This window comes from Corythoichthys intestinalis, chromosome 15 (assembly GCF_030265065.1).
Source record: "Corythoichthys intestinalis isolate RoL2023-P3 chromosome 15, ASM3026506v1, whole genome shotgun sequence".
Lineage (NCBI taxonomy): Eukaryota > Metazoa > Chordata > Actinopteri > Syngnathiformes > Syngnathidae > Corythoichthys > Corythoichthys intestinalis.
In genome coordinates this window covers 46,788,245-46,813,035 of record NC_080409.1, presented here as the reverse complement: position 1 = coordinate 46,813,035, position 24,791 = coordinate 46,788,245, and the positions used below count along the sequence as shown (strand labels likewise).

Sequence of the window (24,791 nt, the reverse complement as noted above, 5' to 3'; positions counted from 1 at the left end):
GTATTCCTCGTCCATCCATCTCCTGCATGGTACCTCTCTCTCTTGTCTGCCGTCCAGACTGAATTACACTCCATCCACAACCACACACACACACTCATTACTCGTTCATGTTCACTCCACCTACTCTTCTCCGCTGGTCTCAATGAACAACTTTCTGACTCCACGCTAACGTTCTGCCCTCTCAGCTCTTTTCACGACCACAAAGAGGACCTCCGCAAGCGGCTGTCGTACACCACGCACAAGCTAGAGATGGTGGAGAGCGAGTTCGACTCCACCCGCCAGTACCTGGAGACGGAACTGCGGCGGGCGCAGGAGGAGCTGGAGAAGTTTACGGAAAAGCTGCGCAGGTGCGTAAGTGTACTGTAGGTAGGTATGTGACACCTGTATGATAACCTTACGCCAAAATATCATGGTTTCACGCAGTGTTGTTTTTGGCAGCCATTTTAAGTTTCGTCTTTTGGACAAAAATACTTATTAGTCCTAGTCATATTTTAGTCATTTCAAAATGTGTTCGCCTTCGTTTGGTTTTAGTCTACTCAAAATGTTTGCGTATTTAAACTTCAAAAGTTTTAATCCATGAATAACAACAGGAAAACAGCACATTATTTTCAATTAATCAAACTCACCTGGACGGAGCAAACTAAAAAGTTTTCCGAAAGTTTAAGACGACTCGCCACGCTAAATGCTAATGCTTACGCAAACGCTATGCTAACGCGAGTGTGTGAAGATCAATTCATCGAGCAATTCTCAAAATGTTTTCGTCGATAAATTTCAAACGTTTTAGCCCATGAATAAATATTAATAAAAGGTTTCCAACAATTTCAAATGAACATGACAGATGAGCACATTACAGTAGAGTCTACAGGGACGTCACCATTTTCATGATGAAAATACACACTCGGCAGGAAAACAGCAAATTATTTGCAATTAATTAAACTCACCTGGACGCCACGAACTGTATGTAAAATGTTTTCAAAGAGTTTAAGAAGACACTGAGTTACGGCGCTAAATGCTAATGCTGACATGAACGCTACGCTAATGCTACAAGGTAGTGTGGTGTGTGATGATCACTCAGCACAGACCTTTAAAGGCTAAAACATCATGGTACAGCCTGGATAAGAAAACAAAACTTACCAAGCAGCACCATACACATGTTTCTCAAAAGGAGCCATGAATGGGCACACGCCTAAGCCTGTGTGTGGGACGGGGGAGTGCAACACGTCTCATTAGTGACACGACCAAATATTGCTAAATGCGTTCTAACTACACATACAATAAGAAAATATCACGCATTCTGAATTTATGACGGAAACTGGCGAATTTTCTCGTTCTCGTGTCGTCACACGATATCTGGCATCAATCTCGTTATGTTTTAGTCTCCCAAGACACGTTTTCAGGGCGTCATCGTGACGTCATCGTCATTAAAAAAAAAAATTGTTCCTTGACGAAATATTCTCGTTATCGTCATCGTTGACGAAAACAACTCTGGTTTTACGGTATCACGGTATTGCAATTACAGCTTTAAAATGGGTTACTTTGAGATATCTGGGATTTTTAAAAAAAATTCTATTGAACACGATTTTTATTTTTTCAAAACATATAAGCAAATTGGAACATAAGTATAATGTTAAGTTAAAAAATAGCTAAATGTTCTAAATAAAGTTAAAATAAATACAGTCCAATAGGTGCACCACAGACTGGTGTAATGTGGGCCTTTTTCTCCCTGACCGGCAATGTGTGGCAGAAAATGACAGTAAATATAAAAAAAAAATAAGACGTCGAGGCTAAAAAGGAATTTTAAGTGCAGGGAAAATGTCACTCACCATACACTGAATCCAGTCTTTTTTAATAGCGGCCTCCTCTAAAACTTGTCGGCAAATATCCAGGGTCGCAAGCATAATGAATTCTTCTCCAATCGTGAAAGGTTTCTTAGCTTCAGCAATACAGTTCGCCATGAGGTATAATGCTCTCAGTGCATTCGCTTTTGTTGCCCCGTTTGCTAGCTTTTAGCCACATATTATGCAGAATGGACTTGGTTGTTGGTTCCTCTTCTGGCTCAGCAGGTGGCCTTTTCCCCGTAAAAAAGCTGTCCAAAGACGTCGCCACCCCGCAGCACACCTCCAACAGCAGCTAGAGTTGCGGTTTACATTGACTGGCGCTGGGCTGCTATAGGTATGCAAACACCCTAGTAATTGCGGCCAACTACTAGATGGCGACTTATACAAATATTTACTCTGATTAGTCTATAGAGTAGACAGGGATATTTATGTGTCAAGAGCCACAGGCCAGATTGCAGTTGTTAATAAATTATTTATTTCTCTGCGGCCCGGTAGAAAATGAGCCACGAACCGTTACCGGTCCGCGGTCCAGTGGTTGGAGACCACTGCTTTAGGTGAGCCTAAACCCATAGCCACAGGTCAACATTATTATCATCAGAACAAATAATTGACATATTTTCCATAAAAAGCACGTGTGTATGACACGTGTCATGTTGACATTATACACACACTCTCTTAAAACAGACAGTTGCCAGAGAGAAAAAAAACACCACGATTTACCACCGCTAGACACACTTCACATGCTGGAGTTAACTCTCTGGTGGGAAACGTTCATGACAGTGTTCACTAAGCTTTAATTTGAATGTGTAATCATATTGGAGGTATTGCCTCCTCTGCAGCCACCCTCCACAAACATGTTTTACTTGTCGGTTGGCCCTTCTCCTCTGAGCCGCGGCCGTCTGAAACTTTTCTGTACCTGAAGTATTACCATACCAGCGATTTCGTTTTCTTCTTTCAACTGACTCACTGACACTGAGCAACAACTGGTGGGGGAGGGTTGAACCTTACTAGAGATGTCCCGATCGATTGGGTCCGATCACGTCATTTTCAAAGTATCGGAATCGGCAAAAAAATATCGGCCATGCCTTTTTTTATTATATATACTGTATATTTTTTAATTAAATCGTTTTCTAATTGTATTTAACGTTACAGACATAATATGTTACACTCATCCAGAGTCTTTAGTTTAGGCTTAAGGTAGGGTTATCAAATTTATCCCGATAACAGCGGTGATTAATTTTTTTGTAAATGTATCACGTTAATAAATTTAGCGCAATTAATGCATGCGCTGCACGACCCACTGACGCATTGGCGCGCTCAATCTGTAATGGCGCCGTTTTGCCTATATAGAGAGATAAAAGGCAGCGTAAAAGGAGTAGAGTGAATTTTGGCAGCCTTTGGAGCCTTTTTTTTAATTGGCTAGAGCCTTACAATTCTCTCCCTACGATTAGAAATGTCATGGGAAGCAAGGTAGCAGTTGATCTTTTTCTTAACACATTATGGTATTTCCCAACGCAGAGAAGATATATCCATTGGTAGCACTACGCACAGTCATTGTTCCACTTCCCATCATGCATTTGGGCATCCCTACAGTATCATTTACTGAAAGCTCAACAAATACACTAGATGGCAATATTTAGTCACAATATACAAAGTCACAAGTCTTTCTATCCGTGGATCCCTCTCACAGAAAGAATGTTAATAATGTAAATGCCATCTTGAGGATTTAATGTAATAATAAACAAATACAGTACTTATGTACTGTATATTGAATGTATATATTCGTCCGAGTTTTATTCATTTTTTTCTTAATGCATTGCCAAAATGTATATGATAGGGGAAAATTATTGGGAATGATTGGAATTGAATCGGGAGCAAAAAAAAGCAATCGGATCAAGAAATATCGGGATCGGCAGATACTCAAACTAAAACGATCGGGATCGGATCGGGAGCAAAAAAGCATGATCGGAACAACCCTAAACCTGACAGCTGCAAGCGAGAGATTTCTCTATGCATTTTTGGGACGGTATGACGGAAAATTCTTGCGGTTTTGAAACCTTGACGTTTACATAACACGGTATACCATGAAACCGGTAATCAGCACAAGTCTAATTGTGGGTTTACAGGTAGAAACATTTCTACAAGAAAAAAAATAGTAGGCTCTTCTCATCCTCCTGCTGTGAATATTACAGCTGAAACGAATACTCGAGCAACTCGAGTAACTCGAGTTTAAAAACTGATCCGAGTAATTTTATTCACCTCGAGGAATCGTTTAATTTTGCCAGCTCTAAGCATCACGTTTTGCCCGGACTACTTTTAATGGGGTACAACGCGTTGACGTCACGTGCGTAGAGGAAGAAGCAATAAAAAAAATACCTTACTGTAGCCGACAGTCGTTACAAACTGCGCCGACGTTGCTAAAAACTACCCGCATGTTGCTACGGTGGTAGCAGCCTGGCAGGTAGCGTCTGATGCGTGTCATAAATATCACATGTACGTAGAACTAGATGCGAAATGACCGACTCGGCGGCGTTAACAAAACAGCCGCCATCTTAAAGCAGTACACTCCTCGGCGCTCATAAATAAGATTAACGTTACTTTCACTCGCTCACTTAACTTTATCCCTGTGGAGGGCTAGGTTTCTATTCATTATGACCACTGTCGATGCGTGGCTAACTCTTACATACAGGCTTTATTTAATCTGTGAAAACAGCGCTGTAGAGTGATTAGGGTGTGAAATAAAAACATAATATTGCTAACTGTCAATTTTAGCTAAGTAGTCATTGCTGGATAAAACACCAAGTAGCACTGGTGCCTAATGTGCTCCAATACAGCACAGCATTTACTTTGAACACTGCAAAAACTCAAAATCCTATCAGGACTTACAGTTTAGACTAATTTAAAACTTAACTAGACCTTATAGCTTGACACAAGTGGAAATTCAATTGAAACACGTAGGAAAAACACCTAACTTTTAAGTCATGCGTGTTATCAAGCGTAATGACATTTCTAGGTAAGAAATATATACAGTATATACATTTTTTATAAGATCTAAAAGTTTTTGAAATGAAATCAGTGAATTAGTCTTTTTTTTTAAGTCACATTTGAGATGCAATTGTTGGCTGTTTTCAACAATGTACATCGAAAATAAAGACATTGATTGACTGAAAATGGTTCAATATTACATGAAATGTCTTGTTTTCTCATCTATATGTATAATTGCTCTTTACCTAAAAAAAAATGTTTTATCCGATTACTCGATTAATCGATAGAATTTTCAGTCGATTACTCGATTACTAAAATATTCGATAGCTGCAGCCCTAGTGAATATACTTTAATCACTTGTAGACGTCCATCCATTTGAACTGGGTGGGTGGCTGTCAACCCTCCCACTTCAAATAGATTGGACATCTATCGCCGTCAATTGTAGACAGTGAGTTAAAAAGTAAATACAGTACATCTCAAATTCAAATTTCAGAATTCAAGGGTGCTTGTGCTTGAGCACTTGGATTGCCTATGGTATAAATCAGCGGTTCTCAAACAACCTCCAAAAATACTTGAAGGAAAAATGTGTGATCCTTGATTCCTCAGATGAATGCAGAGTGTTGTCTATTAATCAAGCCAATGTGTTTGAACTCTCATGCAGTCTTCGTCATGGCTTTCAGGTGGTCTAGGGGCTGGGTGAAGGCTGATTATTTGAAAGACAGATCATGTAACATGACAACATCTACAATATACAACTCGATACCGTCATGATGGAGCACATGCTATACTGTTAACCTGGCACCCCAGATTGATTGTTCCATTTATTAGCTAGCTACTAATATATTCCACATAATCTGGGAAAGATCACATCAAGACATGTGTCATAGGAGGAACCTTCAAAAAATAAACTGCTGCAACTAACTATTATTTTTATAATCGATTAATCGGACGATCAGTATTGTTTTCATCAACGATGACAATAACTTTTCATGTCGATGACAAGACGATAACGAGCTAAAAACAAGTTTTGGGAGACTAAAACATAACGAGACAAGTGCCAGTTTTTGTCTCACGAGACGAGAACACGACAAAAATGTGCAATAGTTTCCGTCACATGTTCACAATGTCTGACATTTTATGTGTAGTTAGCCTGCATCGTAGCAGTGTTTGGTTGTGTCACTCATGTGACGTGCTGCACCGCGCCCCACTCACCAGTGTAGTGTCCTCTCCAGTCTCAAGGCCTGCACAGTAAGATGTGTTTTCTTATCTTGGCCAGAGAGAATATGCAATCTTGCTTTAGCCCTGAAAGGTCTGTGCTGAGTTATCATCACACGCTAAATATAACTTTTAGCATTAGCATAGCATTCATATTAGGCTGATGCTAATGGCAAGCATCCTCTTGAACTCTCAGACAACTTTGTTTACATCCAGGTTGTGGCGTCCAAGTGGGTTTGATTGATTGAAAATAATCTACTATTTTCCTGCTGAGTGTGTAATACCACCAAGTTGGTGTTGTTATTGTAGACGCTACAATATGTGCTCGTCTGTCAATGTTCATTCGAAAAAGGAACTTTTATTTCTTTTTTTTAAGTCGATTTTTTTATTTTACTGACAATAACATGTTTATTAAATGTCAACTAAAACTAGATGAAGACAAACACATTTTAAGATGACTAAAATATGCCTAAGAATAATAAGTATTATCGCCGTTATATGCTAGTATATATGGCGGAAAACACTCAGGTGACTTGAAGTTCCGCTCTGAGACCCTCAGTTTGGCCAAATTTCAAAATTGTCCTATAGACCCTACCCACCGACGTCACAAAATCACGTGATCACTGTATTGTTCCGCCCCCTTGTCCGTCATTTTGTGTCTGTATTATCAATGGTCTCAATTGATCGAGCAATTTATAATGCATTTCATGGAAGACCCGGTGCTTTCGGTTGCCGTAAACTCACTTGATGCGTTGCTTAAAAGGCGTTATGTGGAAAAGCTTCAGTTTATCCATTCGCCAGATCCATATTTGATGCCTAAATCGATGTTTTTCGACCCGCTGTCTCCGCCGTATTTGCCTGACATCTGCTAGCTACCCTGATATGTACAACTATCTTGTCCACACAAAATCAGCCTATTCTCACGAAAGTTTGAAAAACTTTAAGAGCTTGGAGGCTTATAAATACTTCGTTGCTGGTTGGGTGAAACAGGTCCTCGTCCACGAAAATTCGGCAGGAATCTATCTTGTGCTTGGAAAGGTGAGTTACGAAATTTTCAATTCAAAATCTTATGTTATTGCTAACATCCACTGTCAAGTCTAATGTATTTTGATGTCATTTGTCAATGGAGCTAGGGCTTTTAATGTTTATATGGTTTAGCGATAGCACTCTCACTACATACATACGTGTATGTTGTCGGCGATTAGCCTAGCAATGATCTTAATTGTGGTTGTCAGCCCAAAATCCTCTAAATATATATTAAATGCATCTTACCAGATATAAAATGACTACTACATAATCTGTGGTAATCGTTTGGAGCCCAGTTTTCTCGTCGAATTGCAGCAGCCCATCTCGCTCTCTCCTCTCCGGGTCTCTCGGAATCCGGTAGAACTTCAAGTCTCTCCGTCTATCTTCTTTGTTATTGCAACCGACCGCCACACACGCCTTCACCATTTTGATTATTAATGTTAACGAGCAGAAAAACACGCCGTAAATAGGAGGAACGTACGTAGCCGTAACAGGTAAACACGATGTGTTGACGGACAATTGGGCGGCACCAGTCAGGAGGGCTGAGTTGTGACGTCACGTGGGTAGGGTCTATATGCATGTGTGATACATCATCGGAAAGCCTAAAATCTCAATTTTATAGTGTAAGAAAGTTTTTGAACAAGAGGGCGTTTTTAGAAAAAAAATGTTTAAACCCCTAAAGCCTAACTCGAGGTGAGAGCATGAGAGAGCATAATTAAAGACACCATGATTTTAACGAGATATTATCGCTTACTTACCTTGTTTCAATCCAAAAACTTCATGTAGCATGTCTTACCGAGTGTCAAGGCACAGCTGTGAATGGCCACAGTCGGACTTTTTGGGGATTCCAATGCAGAAATCGCAGACATCAAGGGGTGGTTGAGATTTTTTTCCTCAAATATTTAACCTTTTAAAAGGGTTTCTTTGTTTGGATTGATTATCTATCATCTAAAATATTGGGGAAAATGCGACACTAACAAAAAAAAAACAAAAAAAAAAGTACAATCAAGCGATAGTTATGAGGTAGATTTCCGTGACCTATTTACGGACACAATTTTTTTCATTGTGGCGTAAATTGTTCAAAATATACAAGTGAATAATTTCATTAAAAAAAATTTTTAAACTAAATATTAGACTTCAATTAATGATTCTGAGCTAAAAATAATAGACATTTTAAATTATAAATATAATTACTTCTTTTTATGGCTGGGTTGAAACAAAAGCGGTTGCGCGGCGTCTGTAAACGGGGGTCTCCGGGGTAAAATGGCCAAATTAAAAATAGTTCGGGGGCTTAATGCACCATGAATTTGCTATGGCAGCATATAGACATGTTGTTCTATCAAACACAACGGTTCTTTCGGCTTAAAATCCAGCAGTTTATTTTAAAGAGGAAACTGCTTTTTCAGCCTTGTCTGTGCTTTCTGCCATACATACCGGTATGTATATGTATATATATAATTTAAAAAATCAATAAAATGCTAATCAAGCTAATTAAATCAAAATACAGTAAAAAAACTGGGTAACACTTTATAATAACTATCCATTTTACTAGTTAATAGATCATTAGTAAACTGTTGATAAATGATTTATTGTTGATTTGTGAAGTATTTGTTAACAGTTTGTTAAGCATTTACAAGGTGTTCCAATATGGTTGACCCCATTCTAAATGCCCATGCTAGTTGATGGATCTTAATAAAACTACATATACTTTATGTTGAAGGTCATAAGTTTTATTGGTTAAATATACAAAGAAAATTACAAATATTTGTTGGTTCTATGGCAGATTTTCATAAATGTGCAACATGAGCGCTGCCTGCAAAATGCCTTATCAAAATGCCTTTTCTTTTGAAGTGAATGCCATTTCTTAACCTGAAAAGATAGAAATGCCAAACTTGAAACGTTTCTACACAAACTGTGTTTCAGGTTAAGAACACCCTGTAAATGCTCAACAAACTGTTAACAAATACTTCACAAATCAACAATAAATCATTTATCAACAGTTTACTAATGATCTATTAACTAGTAAAACGGATAGTTATTATAAAGTGTTACCAAAAACTGAAATGCACACTGATTATGGATCCCAATAACCAGTGTTGTCACGGATTACGTTAAAAAGTAATTTAATTACTGATTACACCTAAAAAAAATATTCTAGTTACTTTACTGATTACTTTATTATCAAAGTAACTAAGTTACTTTAACAGTAACTTATCAGTTACTTTTTACCATTTTTTTTTTTCCTTTTGCTGCCTCAACATAAAAATAACTGGAAAATGTCATTGCGTGTAATTGAGTTTTTCACATAAGGCTTAATCTTTGAGTGAGCGGGGGTTTAATTAGTCGACCAGTCATTGACTCGCCCTAGCTTAGCCATTCCAGAGCCCTAAAACTAACAAATAACTGACAAATTGCACAAAATTTGTTTAAATCAACGCCAACGACTAATTAAACCCCTGCTAACTCCAAGATTAAGCCTAATGTAAAAAATTCTGAACTTCCCCTTTGAAATAAAGACCTAGCCGTTAAAATGTTGTCTCCAAAAGTTGTAAAGCAATAAAACAAACAATAAAAATTAATGAAATGAACAAAAAGCCTACAACCTAAAGTTTTCATAATGGGTCAAAATCATTTTTCGAACAGATCATGAGACTAGCACCTCGGAGACTATTCTTTGCTTTGCTAAGCCAAAACTACACCAGAGGAGGCAAGATGGATATTTAGAATTTCTTTAAACCTAAGCTTTCAAACGTTGCCAACAACAACTTGAACAGTTGATTGAACTCGAACAGAGTCAAGATGTGTATATACATATATATACAGAATTGGCCAAAAGTTTGGAGACACCTCAAAGGTGGATACTTTGAAGAATGTAGAACAAAAAACCTGTTTTCAGTTATTTCACTTTTTTTTTGCCATTCCACATGTTCGTTCATAGTTTTGATGTCTTCAGTGAGAATATACAATAGTAGTGAAAATATATAAAACGCAAAAATCATGAAGTGTGTCCAAACTTTTGACTTTTGTTTCAGTCTTCAACATGCTTTTCCCCCAGTCCCACAAATGTAAAACTTTGCCTATGATTACAAACGCTAAGTATAAAATGTACATAATTACACATATTATAAAGGCTGGTAACAAACTGTAGAAGTGCTGGCTGTCTCATTACCTGTCAGCTTTGATTCAAGTTTTTTCGCGTTGTGCTGTAATTCCAAGTGCTTCCTTGTTGAATTGGATGTCGAGTTTTTAGCGGTCGACAGTCTTTCTGAGCCTGCGCAGAGTTTGCAACGCACGGAGATATTTTTTTGTCATCTTTACTGGACGGATACGTGAAGTAATGGCTGTATCTCCAGTGAGCAAATGCAGCCGTTTGTTGTATCTCTCCAGCTCCTTTACTGTTAGCATCTTGATAGGTAGCCACTAGCCAGGCTATGTTGTTGACCGCCGTGGCAGACGGCGCGCGCACAGGCAGGATGGTAATACATGTGACCCGTTTTTTTTCCCCCCGATGAGAAAACGTAAGATGTGATGTCACTCCCAAACTCAAGCGCAGTATTTTCTTTTCAAATGCACTTCGTACATGCCTACAATATTCTTCATTCTACATACAGTATGAGGCAACAACAAAATAGTAACGCACAGGCACCGAGGAAACTAACTTTAATCAGATTACTGGCTTGGAAAAATGAACGCGTTAGATTGCTCGTTACTGATAGAACGTAATCAGATTACAGTAGACTACAGTTTTTATTGCTGCCATTGACAATAGATGTCCAATTCATTTAAACTGGGACGACAAGCTGTGAATGCTGTGAATGCTCATCTTTCAATGCCTTTTACAGCACTAATCGTCCAATCCATTTTAACTGGGAGGCTCTGTCAAATGAATTAGATGTCGAGAGCCGTCCATTGCAACCAGGGAGGTAAATGAGTGCCCTATATTAAAATAAAATAAAATTGAAGCCTCAATAACATCCTACACCTCAAAGGTACAACACAACAAAATAATGAGATTGGAAAATATGCTGTTAGATTTGAGTATTTTGATTAACAAACATGTTCATGGAACAAATTAAACTCAAGGCGCCGCTGAACATGAACTTAATATGATTTTGAAATGAAGTAACTGCATTTTATAATGAAAGCATAATTGCCAGCGATTTTTCCGACCCTAAATCTACAGTTCATGGACCCCCAGGGTTCCAAGGACCCTAGTTTGAGAACATGGCTGTACAGTTAATAAAGATTTTATGACTGCGGGCCACATTATTTATTATTTGGGTCAACCAATGTCGCCACACATATTGTGTTGGACTTAAGAGGTGCTCTCTGTCAGGGGGCTTGGTACATTACATTTAATTGAAGTATAAAATCTAAGTAGAGAAAGTAGGGATAAGATCTTACCCCGCTGGCTGTAAGTTAAATTTAGCAGCACGATGGTATTATCAGGGGAGGAAGAAATGATATTATACGGTTTAATTTTCCATCAACAAGGAGCACTAAGAGCCTAACAGTCCTTCCTCTTAATGCTCGTCGCAAATAAGAACTCAGTGCCCGAACGGCCTCTCTCGCAGCACTTGTTTGAGCTCCATCAATTTAGCAAAGACGCCTCATACCTACCTGCCCGCCACCGCATCCCTCTGTGTTCATTTACTCTCCTTCTTCACCCTCTCAAAGCGCTCTCTCATCGTTATTCCATCGTCTGTGTTTAGGGTTGATTCATAGATTCATAAACAAGGGCACAGTTGTGAGTGGTAAGGAATAACGTTACGCCGAGATCACGAGTTCGGAAGTACGGCGCTTTTCTTCCATTAAGACTGTGAACGCGTGCTACTACAGAGCATTAGCGAGGAGACACATAAACACATAAAAACAGACAAGTGAAGGGCTTTTTTTTGTTTTGTTTGAAGAGAATAAAAGAAAACAAGTCAGGCAAGCTGCACAAGCTTCCTGATGTCTGATCATTAAATATTTACACATAATTCTTCCTCCGCTGGTACTTGAGCAAACCATCAATTCACTCTGTTTCATCTGGAACAGATTTACATTCAGATCCCAGTCAATAATGCAGCATATGCCGCAAATCTCATCCGTGGAAAATCTGCAATTGAAGTTTTGCCTTTGTGAGAAATAAAAGAGCAGATTACTGGTTGGTGTGCATAAATAGGGCAGCACTATTAACGCTTCTTTCGTTGTGCTTTGCATTGTAATACGGTGCGATTGTTGTTTGTTTAGGATCCAAAGCAGCTATGCGGCTCTGCAAAGGATCAACCAGGATTTGGAGGACAAGATGCACAGGACGGTAAGAGACTGCCGTAATTTGTGTTCGTAAAATCACTCCCTGTTGAAGAACATTTTCATCATAATCTTCTCAAAATTGCTTACTTACTGTAATTTCCCGAATATAAGGCGCACCCGTGTATAACGCGCATCCCAACTATACCTGTAAAATCTAGGGAAAATTCTTGTACCCGTGTATAAAGCGCACCCTAATTTTAGCACCAATAAATATGAGTCTCGTATCTCGAACTTTTATAAAGTACGCGGTTGCAGCATTTTTTAATCCTTTTGTCAAATATATTTTTTTTTAAATAGAATATTAATTTTCGGTGGTAAAACTGTTCACAGTATAGGATAATTTTCACAAAGTAAGGAGTTGTAGCAAGTTTTAACTAGGGTCGGGAATCTCTGGCATGAAGTCGATTCGATATGTATCTAGATACACAGGTTACGATTCGATTGAAAAACGATACATTTTAAAGGCCGCGCGATTCGATACGATTCGATACAGTGTAGGGCTGCAGCTATCGAATATTTTAGTAATCGAGTAATCGACTGAAAATTCTATCGATTAATCGAGTAATCGGATAAAACAAATATATTTTTAGGTGAAGAGCAATTATAAATATACATGAGAAAACAAGACATTTCATCTAATCTTGAACCATTTTCAGTCAATCAATGTCTTTATTTTCGATGTATATTGTTGAAAACAGCCAACAATTGCATCTCAGATGTTAACTAGAATAAAATAAAAGACTAATTCACTGCTTTCACTCAAAAAAACCTTTAGATCTTATTAAAAAATATATATATATACCTAAAAATGCCGTTACGCTTGATAATACACATCACTTAAAAGTTAGGATTTTTTTCCCCACGTGTTTCAATTGAATTTCTATTTGTGTCAAGCCATTTTTAAGTTCTAGTTAAGTTTTAAGTTAGTCTAAACTGTAAGTCCTGATAGGATTTTGAGTTTTTGCAGTGTTCAAAATAAATGTATGATACAGGCTGTATTGGAGCACATTAGGGATCAGTGCGACTTGGTGTTTTATCCAGCAATGACTACTGAGCTAAAATTGATATTTAGCATTATTGAGTTTTTATTTTACACCCTCATCACTCCACAACGCTATGTTATGTTAAAGCCTGTATGTAAGACACGTTAGCCACGCATGGACAGTGGTCATAATTAGTAGAAACCTAGCCCTCCGCAGGGCTAACGTTGCGTGAGCTAGTGACAGTAAGGTTAATCTTATTTATTAGCGCTTAGCGCTCTTTATTAGCACTTAGCGCTCTACTGCTTTAAGATGGCGGCTGTTTACTAACGCTGCCCAGACGCGGCCGAGTCTGTCATTGTGCATCTAGTTCAATATACATGTGATCTCTATGAGACTCATCAGACGCTACCTGCAATCAACGTAGCATCGTGCGGGCTAGTATTTAGCAACGTCGGCGTCGTTTGTAGCGGGTGTCGGCTGGTGTGTTTTTTTTTTTTTGCTTCTTCCTCTATGCACGTGACATCAGCGCGTTGTGCCGCATTAAAAGTAGTCCGAGCAAAACGTGATGCGTAGAGCTGTCAAAATAAACGATTACTCGAGGTGAATAAAATTACTCGGATCAGTTTTTAAACTCGAGTTACTCGAGTTGCTCGAGTATTCGTTTCAGCTCTAATACAGTGTAAGAACGATACAGTTCGATAGAGTGAAAACGATACGATAGTAAATATTTGTTGTGTGTGTTTGTACAGTATTTTAAACATATAAAAAGACCACATTTCTAATATAGCAAAATTAAACAACAAAATTTCATACCAATGTTATGTTTTATTTTTTTATGAAAAAAAAAAAAAAAAAGGCTTACTATATGACTGTGATTTTGTTGGATGGGATTGATAATAAAATAAAACTCCAGTGACAGACAACAATAAAGTGCAGTAATTCAATTACTGTATTTCCTGGGGTTTTTAACACAAGAGGTAAGTAATTTAAGTGCAAACTTTCAACGTAAACATCTTACAAATGAAAAATATTATATGCAGCAGCTCTAGAAAAAAAAGAATTAAACCTGCTAGTGTTATCATAAATAAATAATAAGTTATGCTTTACGACTGGTATAATAGGGGGAATAAAAACATGGCATTTTAGACAGACAGGTCAATAATCATTACTTTAACCTAATACACAGCAAAGTCATTCACTTATGCCTGTGCTTCCTCATTTTTTATTTCTCATCACTTGTCCATATCTTTTTTGAAGGGCAGATTTTTCCTTGAGGAAGATCAACTAACCCACATGTTCATGTTTAAGTAGACTGCGTTTCGTGGAAAAAAAAAATCTCCGGAGGGTCATGCTGCCCTTTACACTAGGGTGACCAAACGTCCTCTTTTGCCCGGACATGTCCACCTTTCACGTCGTGTCCTCTTCATCCGGCCGGGTTTTATAAATTCATGAAATGTCCGGTTTTTATGATCTTCCACGGCAGGGGTCCCCAACCTTTTTTGTACCACGGACCGGTGTTATTTGGGTCTTTTTTTCACGGACCGGTGTTTTGACAAATTTTGCAACCCATTAAAAATTGCAACAATGCGGTTCTGCACGTGCGCGTAATGTTAAACATAGCCGCAAAATGCGCAAATGCAGCGATTCCAAAGTAAACACTACAAACTTTCTTGAAAGAAAGGAATATTAACTTACGTTTGATCATGGAAGGACTTGTAGAAAAGTTCTCCTCAGATTCATCCTGCCATGTAAGCTTCACACAACAGATGCACACCGCGCTCCCCATTAACGACTTCGCCTTGTCGTTAAACATTAATTAAGAAGCCCGCTTCACAAAGATACGATGTTGGAAAATGTAGCAAGGTTTTCAACGCTCTTGTCGCGATGTCAGGATATTCCAGAATGACTTTAATCCAGAACCTCGGTAGAGTTGTTGTCTCAAATGTACGTTTAATAAGGTCGCCGTCATTTGCAATCTCTCTGTTTATTCACAAACGAGTCACAAATCCACTCCTTCGTAGTTCGTGGGTCTTCGAGGTTATAGGCTCATCAGGTGCCCTTTTCGCCGTAAAAATATCCTTTTCGCCATAAAAATATTTCCAAAGACGTCTGTTTTCTTGTTATCTTCGCTCGTGTGGGGGCTAATTATTTCCGGGAACAAATGTGCTGCGACGCGGCCTAGTAATACGCTATTATCGAGGACAAGCGCACATAGATAAATTATATACACAAACAAGATGTACTGCTAGCAGTCCAATCAATGGACTTCTATGACAACATTGTAATCTATCCCGTAGTATTATATCTAGAGTAGACAGAGATATTGGTGTGTTAAGCAGGGGCACAGGGTTAATTCGGCCAGAATGCGGTTGTTATTAATTTTTTTTTTTTTTTGCGGCCCGGTCGCAAATGCGCCACGAACCGGTACCGGTCCGCGGCCCGGCAGATGGGGACCCCTGTTCCACGGGACCAGTTTGAAGAGAATCCCTCCGGCCGCTGGGGGGCAGCGCTTGCCTGCGTCGTCGTGGCTCCTACTAGTAGGGGCGGGAGAAGGAGTACAGTTTACCCCTTGTATTATGGGGCATTACCGCCATCTACTGGGTTGACGGTTTGGCAAGAAAACAGGCAGTTACAGACTACAATAAGGAGTAGTTGTAAGAGACGTTTATAGTGCTCCGTACACCTTTCTGTAAGTTTATCTTCTGTTAATGTCGCTTATGTGTCTTCTGTTATATACTATACAATATATGGGTACAAAGAGATGCAGTATGTTGTATTACTCTTGTATTAATTGTTCTGCATTCGTGTATTTGGTTGAATGTTAGTATTATATTCTAAGTGGGAGCGCCCGCACAGTTGTTAAGTTTTTTACGATAAATACGTATATAATATAGGGCTGTCAAACGATTAAAATTTTTAATCGAGTTAATTACAGCTTAAAAATTAATTAATCGTAATTAATCGCAATTAATCGCAATTCAAATCATCTATAAAATATGCCATATTTTTCTGTAAATTATTGTTGGAATGGAAAGATACAACACAAGATGGATATATACATTCAACATACGGTACATAAGGACTGTATTTGTTTATTATAACAATAAATCAACAAGATGGCATTAACATTATTAACATTCTGTTAAAGTGATCCATGGATAGAAAGACTTGTAGTTCTTAAAAGATGAATATTAGTACAAGTTATAGAAATGTTATATTAAAACACCTCTTAATGTTTTTGTTTTAATAAAATTTGTAAAATTTTCAATCAAGAAATAAACTAGTAGCCCTATTCTGTCCTCAATGTGTGTGAGTACACAAATTGACAGATAGCGAACATAAGTTCCAAAAAGAAATCAGACGGTGTGGCAAAGTTGCATGGGTTTACTGAAGTCATCTCTTTTTGACAGGAGCACGTTTCTTGTATTTTTGTAAAACTGAAAATAACAAGGCAATGTGTCAATAACTTGCATAAATCACAAAATAACATAAAATGTACACACACGTGTCCATTTGAGCAGTAGCACTAGCCAATTAGCTCACAAGCATCTAACAATGTAACTGCATTTCACCATATATGTGAACAAATTCAACTACACATCATCCATAACTATCTAATGCTCATGAATATAAACAAAGGAGGAATATAACTCACAAGCGGTGCATTAGACACAAACAGTGTGATGGGGCTATGAGAACTGCCACTGAATACTGGATGCGGACGTTAGTTGGTCTGAATAGCACTGTCTATTAGTGTGAGTTTGCGTCGACATATAATCACGTCAGAAAAGCGTGCCGAAACCCAAATAATCAGCTGCACTGAATCGCCAGTAGAGGGCGACATTACGTCACATAACATATGCAAGTCACACCCAAGCGCCAGCAGAGGGCGGAAAAACTCCATAAAACACAATTAACAAGTTGGCCCTTAACTGTACTGACATTTAAATCTGTCTGAGCGGGCCTAGTGCGTTAATTGCGTCAAATATTTTAACATGATTAATTAAAAAAATTAATTAACGCCCGTTAACGCGATAATTTTGCCCTAATATAATGACAACGGTTGACTTCTGTCGGAGTTTTGTACTAGCGTGATATGTAAAATCCCGTTTGGTGTCGCATCGTTGTGCTACAGATGATTGTGAACTTAAATAGCGAAGTTTGATTTTGCCTCGTCTCCCGGTACTCGCTAGTAGGGTAGCTATCAGTGAGCTAACTAAGCCGCACTACGCATTATGGGAAACGTAGTTTTGAACTGCTGTGTTTGGAAATATGCCGGTTGAATAGTTTGTCAGTTTATTTTAGTTATTGTTTGCGTGCAATCTAGAACATTGAATGAGAATAGAAATTAAGTGGGAATAACAATTTCTCAACGACAATTGTCGTGATAAAAATTTATAAAAATATTTATGTGGCACAAGCCTACTGTGGGGCTGTATTGACTGTACTATATTTCCACGGGTCTGCATGATATTTTTTTGTTGTGTTTTTTTTTTGTTTTTGTTTATGTTTTAGTAAAAATAAAGCCTCTTCAGCAAAAAAAAACTTATTTCCATATAGTATATAATATATACAATTTGGCTTTTTTGTTTTTTTTAATAAAACTGAATTTTTCTGTCCAGACGGAGGAGGCACACTTTAAATTTATTAAAGTGATACAGGCATCTTTGAGTGAACTTTGAGTAAAATTCAAGTATCTCGAGGCCGGGCAAAGTGTCCTCTTTTTTGGAAATCAAAATATGGTCACCCTACTTTACACCATTGTAGTGGATTATTTTTCAGGGTTAAAAACTCACGATCTCTGTACTGATCCATACTTCACACTAGCTCTGTCCCATGCGAACAGATCTGGCTGCCTTCGTCACTTCAAAGTCCGACTTTTGTTTTCTGGGGTGCGTTGAAAATCAATCGCTGCACGTCGCTGGCGTGGTGCGCAAACTGTCCATTGTTTTAGCATGTTGCTTCATTGCCACTACTAGTTTCGTTTTGGGCTGTGAAGAAAACGCTACGGAGCGTGCGTTACAGTGGTTTTGTTAGCTCTCGCGTTGTTATGACATGCCCGTGACGATCAGGTAATGACGGCGACTACTAGCGGTTCTGACTAAATGAATGGGAAGTTGAGGCAACCACGACGAAGTGCGCTGTGTGGTAAATGACACAAGCACAGTATGTGAGGTAAAAGCTAAATTATTATCATATTAAGCAATGCATTGAACTAAGCTTTAGAAGCCGATTCTTGTGCTCGCGATAGCCGAATTCTATCTCTACTATCGGTTCATTGAATATTTAATGGCTAATTATTGTCGAATGGTAACTTTACTATCGATACATCTGTATCTCTCACCTGTAAAACCGGATATCCGGTCATATCGGTTTATCGTTCTCAAGCTTGGAACTATTTTCTCCACTAGAGGGCAATCATGCTCTTTGGACAAATAATGCTTCATTTATTTTTTTGTTTTTTTTTTCTAACTCGCTGTAATTCAATGATTAGCAATAATACATTTTCAATCAATATAGAAGTAAATTTGCTAACATTTATATTTAAGCGCAATTAGGTATTTTTAAAGCATTTTAGTACAGTTTAAATCACATTACACAAGAACACACAGCCTAAAATGTTTCATGTTTTTCATTCCTGTACACTAGACAAATGGGTAAAACTATTAAAAGAGAAAAACTACATTATTAGCATTGTATGTGTAATGACGATGCAGGCGAAGTTTGATGACATCCCATAAACCTTAACAATCAGATAATTTTAGCTCTACGACATCATCAAACATCTTTGGAGTAACGAGCGTATTCTTCATGCAGTTTTCCTAAGCGCAGATGACACGATTACCAAAAATGTTGTTTGTATTTCATATTCAACAAGAAGTGTATAATCCTTATTGCTTGTGTAGTAATCAGAGTTCTCACAAAGACTCTCATAAAAGTTGCATGAAGGTCAGGCGGATTTGTGAACTCAAGTATGTGTGTGTGCGCGTTCCCACGTCAACAAAATACAACTAACTATCTTGACCTCCAACAGTGCACTTATTTCCGCTGCATTTATGAGAAAGACATCAACTCGGCTTTTGTGGGATCTACTGTATTGTCTTCCCCAGTTGTTTAACACAGCTTGTTAAAGCCAACAGAATGAACGAAGCACTGCCATTTTGCAAAACAAGGAGCACCTTTTGGGATGCTGGAGGCCTCACCTTTCCACACATCTTGCTGTGAGCCAAAAAAGTTCAATTTGAACAAATCTTTCCCCCTACTGAAACCATAGCCTGCACATTCCTCTCAATGCAGTGACACGATTAACGATAGACGGCACAACGTTATAAAACTATTACAGCTAACTGCTGCTCTGCTCACTTCTGCCACAGACATCCAATCACATCAAGAGGAGAGTTTTAACCCCCTCCATAGAGCTTAAGAAGCTATCAGTGCAAATGATGAGCTGGAGCCCCAACAAGCGAGGTCCATCCGTGTGACTTTAGCATCTCGATTAAAGTGGATCGTAATCTCATCACCAGTTTGATCCGCGGGGGGTTCGACGTTCCCGCCACACACACCCTGATAGGAAGGGACTGTGGGAAATGATTAGCCGGTCGAGGGAGTATTGACCCACGACAAGCTAAACTGGCTAACGGGGGTCAGCTGATTTGTCGTCGCTTTCATGTCTAAATTCGATAGAGTCCGTCGTGTTAAAGACTTGTTCAAAGAAGCGACGTGGATCAATTGGATTTGCCAGGTTGTCATAGCAACACATCTTTAGTTAGTAGAGGTGGGAATCTTTGGGCACCTAACGATTCGATTACGATTACGATTCAGAGGCAACGATTCGATTATAAATCGATGATTGATGACACCCACAAACCCCCCAAGTTATTAGCTGCTTTCAATGTTTCGTGCATTAGTTACAAAAATTGTACAAAAAGCCTCTCAGGCTTAAATAAACGACTATTTTAGTATCAAGTTAAGAGCTCAAAACAGTAAATAAAATATTCAAGTCCCCATTCTGTATCAGCAGCTTTGAACTACATTTAATTAATATAATGTTGTGAATCAACCGTTAAAGTTGTTAAAATTGCTCCCATTATTCCATAATTTCCGCTCTGTCTACTTCAGACGTGTGAAAGTTTTAAAACTGTTTTAGAGATAGTTTCAAGTTAAGATTTTGCCGATTTAGGAGTATTTTAGATAAAAATTTTATTAAATTCGCTACAACAGAGCCTTCTAGAGAAGTCTTCTGCTTTAAGATGGCGGCTGTTTACCAACGCCGGCAAGTTTGTCATTTCGCATCCAGTTTTCAATACATGTGCTTCTAACGCCATTGAGTCTGTCATTTTGTATCTAGTTCTGTATACATGATATCTATTACCTACCGTAACATGATCATGGTACCCGCGGGTTATTAAAAGTATTTTAAAAAAGCATTGAATTTAGTTTTCCATTATTAAAGGTATTAAAAGTAATAAATTAGCTGTTGTAAGTCTGGAATTTTTCCACCGTGGTTTTCATTTTCAAAAACATCTCAGTGCAACCTAAATTATATCCGTGACAGTTTTTTTTGTTTTTTTTAATCCATAACGAAGATGACGCATAGAATTTTTACGATGCACTGCACTATAAACCGAAATGCAACTCGTGCGTGCCAAACCACCACAACCGGCAAAACGGAGAATCCACCCACCTCTGCATCAGGAATGCATCCGTTTGTCGGTGGAACGAAAACCCTGCAGGCAGAAGTATTGTGGATTCTGAACACCAAAACAGACCATCATTCATATACTTCAAATGAGTCCATTGGTGATCTGTTTCGGATATTACGTCATTTTTGGTCGGCATCGGCTGTCACAATGTTGGTCATATTGCATTTTGTTCCAGAGAGAGCGTTCCCGATGTCGTAACTGTCTTTTGTAGAGCTGAAACGAGTACTCGAGCAACTCGAGTAACTGGAGTTTAAAAACTGATCAGAGTAATTTTATTCACCTCGAGTAATCGTTTATTTTGACAGCTCTAAGCATCACATTATGCTCGGACTACTTTTAATGCGGGACAACGCGCTGTCACGTGCAGAGAGGAAGAAGGAAAAAAAAAAACTTACTGCAGCCGACAGCTGCCACAAACGACGCCGACGTTGCTAAATACTAGCCCGCATGATGCTACGTTGGTACAGGTAGCGTCTGATAAGTCTCATAGAGATCACATGTATGTTGAACTAGATGCGAAATGACGGACTCGGCCGCGTCTGGGCAGCGCTAGTAAACAGCCGCCATCTTAAAGCAGTAGAGTGCTAAGCGCTAAGAAATAAGATTAACGTAACTGTCGCCACTAGTTCACGTAACGTTAGCCCTTCGGAGGGCTAGGTTTCAATTAATTATGACCACTGTCGATGCGTGGCTAACGTGTCTTACATACAGGCTTTAACATAACATAGCATTGTGGAGTGATGAGGGTGTAAAATAAAAACTTAATCATGCTAACTATCAATGTTAGCTCAGTAGTCATTCCTGGATAAAACACCAAGTAGCACTGGTCCCTAATGTGCTCCAATACAGCCTGTATCATACATTTATTTTGAACGCTGCAAAAACTCAAAATCCTATCAGGACTTACAGTTTAGACTAACTTAAAACTTAACTAGAACTTAAAAATGACTTGACACAAAGAGAAATCCAATTGAAACACGTGGGAAAAAATCCTAACTTTTAAGTGACGTGTGTAACGGCATTTTTAGGTAAGATATATATATATATATTTTTTTTTTAATAAGATCTAAAAGTTTTTTGAGCGAAAGCAGTGAATTAGTCTTTTTTTTAAAATTCTAGTTACATCTGAGATGCAATTGTTGGCTGTTTTCAACAATATACATCGAAAATAAAGACATTGATTGACTGAAAATGGTTCAAGATTAGATGAAATGTCTTGTTTTCTCATGTATATTTATAATTGCTCTTCACCTAAAAATATATTTGTTTTATCCGATTACTCGATTAATCGATAGAATTTTCAGTCGATTACTCGATTACTAAAATATTCGATAGCTGCAGCTCTAGTCTTTTGTAACGAATTTTCAGTTGGCAGAAAAAAAAACGCACATTTTCTTAATGTTCAAATAGTCTACATATTTTTATGATCATTATAAATGCATCTACACAATGAAATAACGCTGGAAAAGTTTGTTAAACATAATGTTGGTCAAATCGTGTTTTTTTCCGGAGGGAGCATTCCCGACTTCGCGACTGCAGCCAATTTAAGCTCATCAAGACTTTAAGATAGAGGTACATTCAGGCCTAAGAAATCCAGCCCGACCCGAACTGGTCCGCGGGTATTAAATCCCGACCCGCGTTTTGTGTGATACCATTTGTGACGATGTCTGCATAAAAGCCTGTCTTTTGTAACAAATTCTTAGTTGGCAGAAAAAAAAAAAAAACGCACATTTTCTTAATGTTTAAATAGACTACATATTTTTATGATCATTATAAATTTGTTTACACAACGAAATAACGCTGGAAAAGTTTGTTAAATATAAATAAACAGATGCGGATTTGCGGGCTCGCAGAGGGGAAGATTAAAAAGGGCGTATAGGCACGCTCTGGCTCTGCAATGACCATACAGCGCCTTCTTTTTTTATCCAAATTATTTATTTTGTAACAAGTATTCCTTAGTTTATCATTCATACATCGTTAATATATAGTTATTTCAAAATGTTAGCGAGAATGAACCCTGGCCCGGCCCGACGTAATAATTAACATTTTAATTTTGGTCATGTTTTCAGTTTAATTTAGCTGTTTCCAGCTTGCTATGTTTATAATTGCGATGTTTGTTTACCGCTTTTCCTCTTACTGCGAAGAGGGAGGAAGTTACATCGGCCGCCGCTATGATATTTAAGTCATCAGCCAACTGCTGTGACCCGGGAATTTAAAGCCTTCTTTCATGCACATTGCTTCCCATGTCAGTCGACACGGGAAATTGTTTTCACACACAACTGCTGCACGGTTAAGTCCCACGATATTCCCGTTGTTTTGGAGTATGTGATAGGGGCTCAAGTTACATCCAGATACTTTAGGTTGCAGTTTATGGGTCATGCGAAAGCAGTGGACCTGCTTAAACATTTCGGTTTGCCTTTCGAATGAATGTGAATTTCGTCGTTTTAACTCAAGAGTTAGCCATGTTCACTGGGGTCTTGGCAGGTGCACTAGCGGCTAGCCTGTTACAGAAGATGGCTGGTCTGAGTCTTGTCTTCCTCCTCTTTTTGTCCATAATTATTGTGTGCGTGTGTGTGTTTAAAAAAATTCTGACAGACTTTATGTTACTTTAAATGTGTTTTAATTGTATATTCAATATAAGTGCATTCTTTTGTCAAACACACTTAGTAATTGAGGTTCAGTGCTTTATTTATTTCATACGATTCAATATGATCTAAATAATGGGTGCGAGAAAAGTATTAATTTTCAGTTGAAATGGCATTAAAAAAGGTCTTAAAAGTCTTGAATTTAGATGTATCAATCCTGGGGGGACCCTGACGATACGGACGTAGTTTGTAGCGGCTGTCGGCAGCAGTCGGGTATTATTGTTTTTTTATCTAGCGGCATGAGTTGAGCCAGAGCCGTGAGTTGAGCATTGCCATTAGCCGGGTAATGACAAGCATGATGTTTACTCTCGGGACGCAATGCGGTCCGTTCCTCATTGCGTCCCAAAGGTAGCGCTGACTGTGTTTAGTTCCGCTTTACTTGACATATTTCAATAATCTGAATTTGGATGTTTGTGAATCGTTCTCGAATCTTGCACGGCCGAATCGCGAATAATCTAAGAATCGGAAATTTTGCACACCTCTATTAGGCTACGTTCATACTACAGGTCTTAATGCACAAATCCGATTTTTTGTCATATCCGTTTTTTTTGGCGTGCCCGTTCAGACTGCCTTTGTCCATTGAGACCGTTCAAGTATTACGCATGCGCACTAATTCGCAGTCCGACACGCGCTGAGCAAGAAGACCCGCATGCGCAGAAGCATCAAAACAATTGACACACGTCATCCGTCATTCCAGGGATATCATATTTTGCTTTTCAAAAGGAGGACAAAAATAACATACATAAATAATCCCCGTTTAGGCTTATATTCAAAGTTTTTATGGATCGATAGCATGCACGCACTGTCCGTGCATGTCACACACACATACGGGCGGCCGTGTAGGCAATGTTGAAATATTGCTCACTTGGAAAGGAGAGAAAACTGAGCATTCTCAGGCTTATCCTCAACCCATTTTCATTTTTTTATGACTGTTGTCAAGCCCAGCCCTTCCCCAAAAGCCGTGTTCACTGCAAGCTAGGCGCTAATAACGCACAGCTGCACCGGTACGGTAATGTCTCTCTTGCTATTTGATGACGTAATTGCTGCATGAAATCCGATTTGGGAGAGTGGACAGTACAGACCGCCGCGACAGTCTGG

General features: G+C 38.6%; 1 protein-coding gene across 3 annotated transcripts in view; it reads left to right on the top strand.

The window, feature by feature from the left end:
* Positions 1–24,791, top strand: part of LOC130931535 (brain-enriched guanylate kinase-associated protein) — a 272,836-nt gene that overhangs the window by 179,335 nt on the left and 68,710 nt on the right. For all 3 annotated transcript variants that reach the window (XM_057860428.1, XM_057860430.1, XM_057860429.1), the window contains 2 exons: positions 186–347; positions 12,300–12,366. In XM_057860428.1, coding sequence (XP_057716411.1) covers positions 186–347; positions 12,300–12,366 — 229 coding nt within the window. The remainder of the gene's footprint in view (positions 1–185; positions 348–12,299; positions 12,367–24,791) is intronic.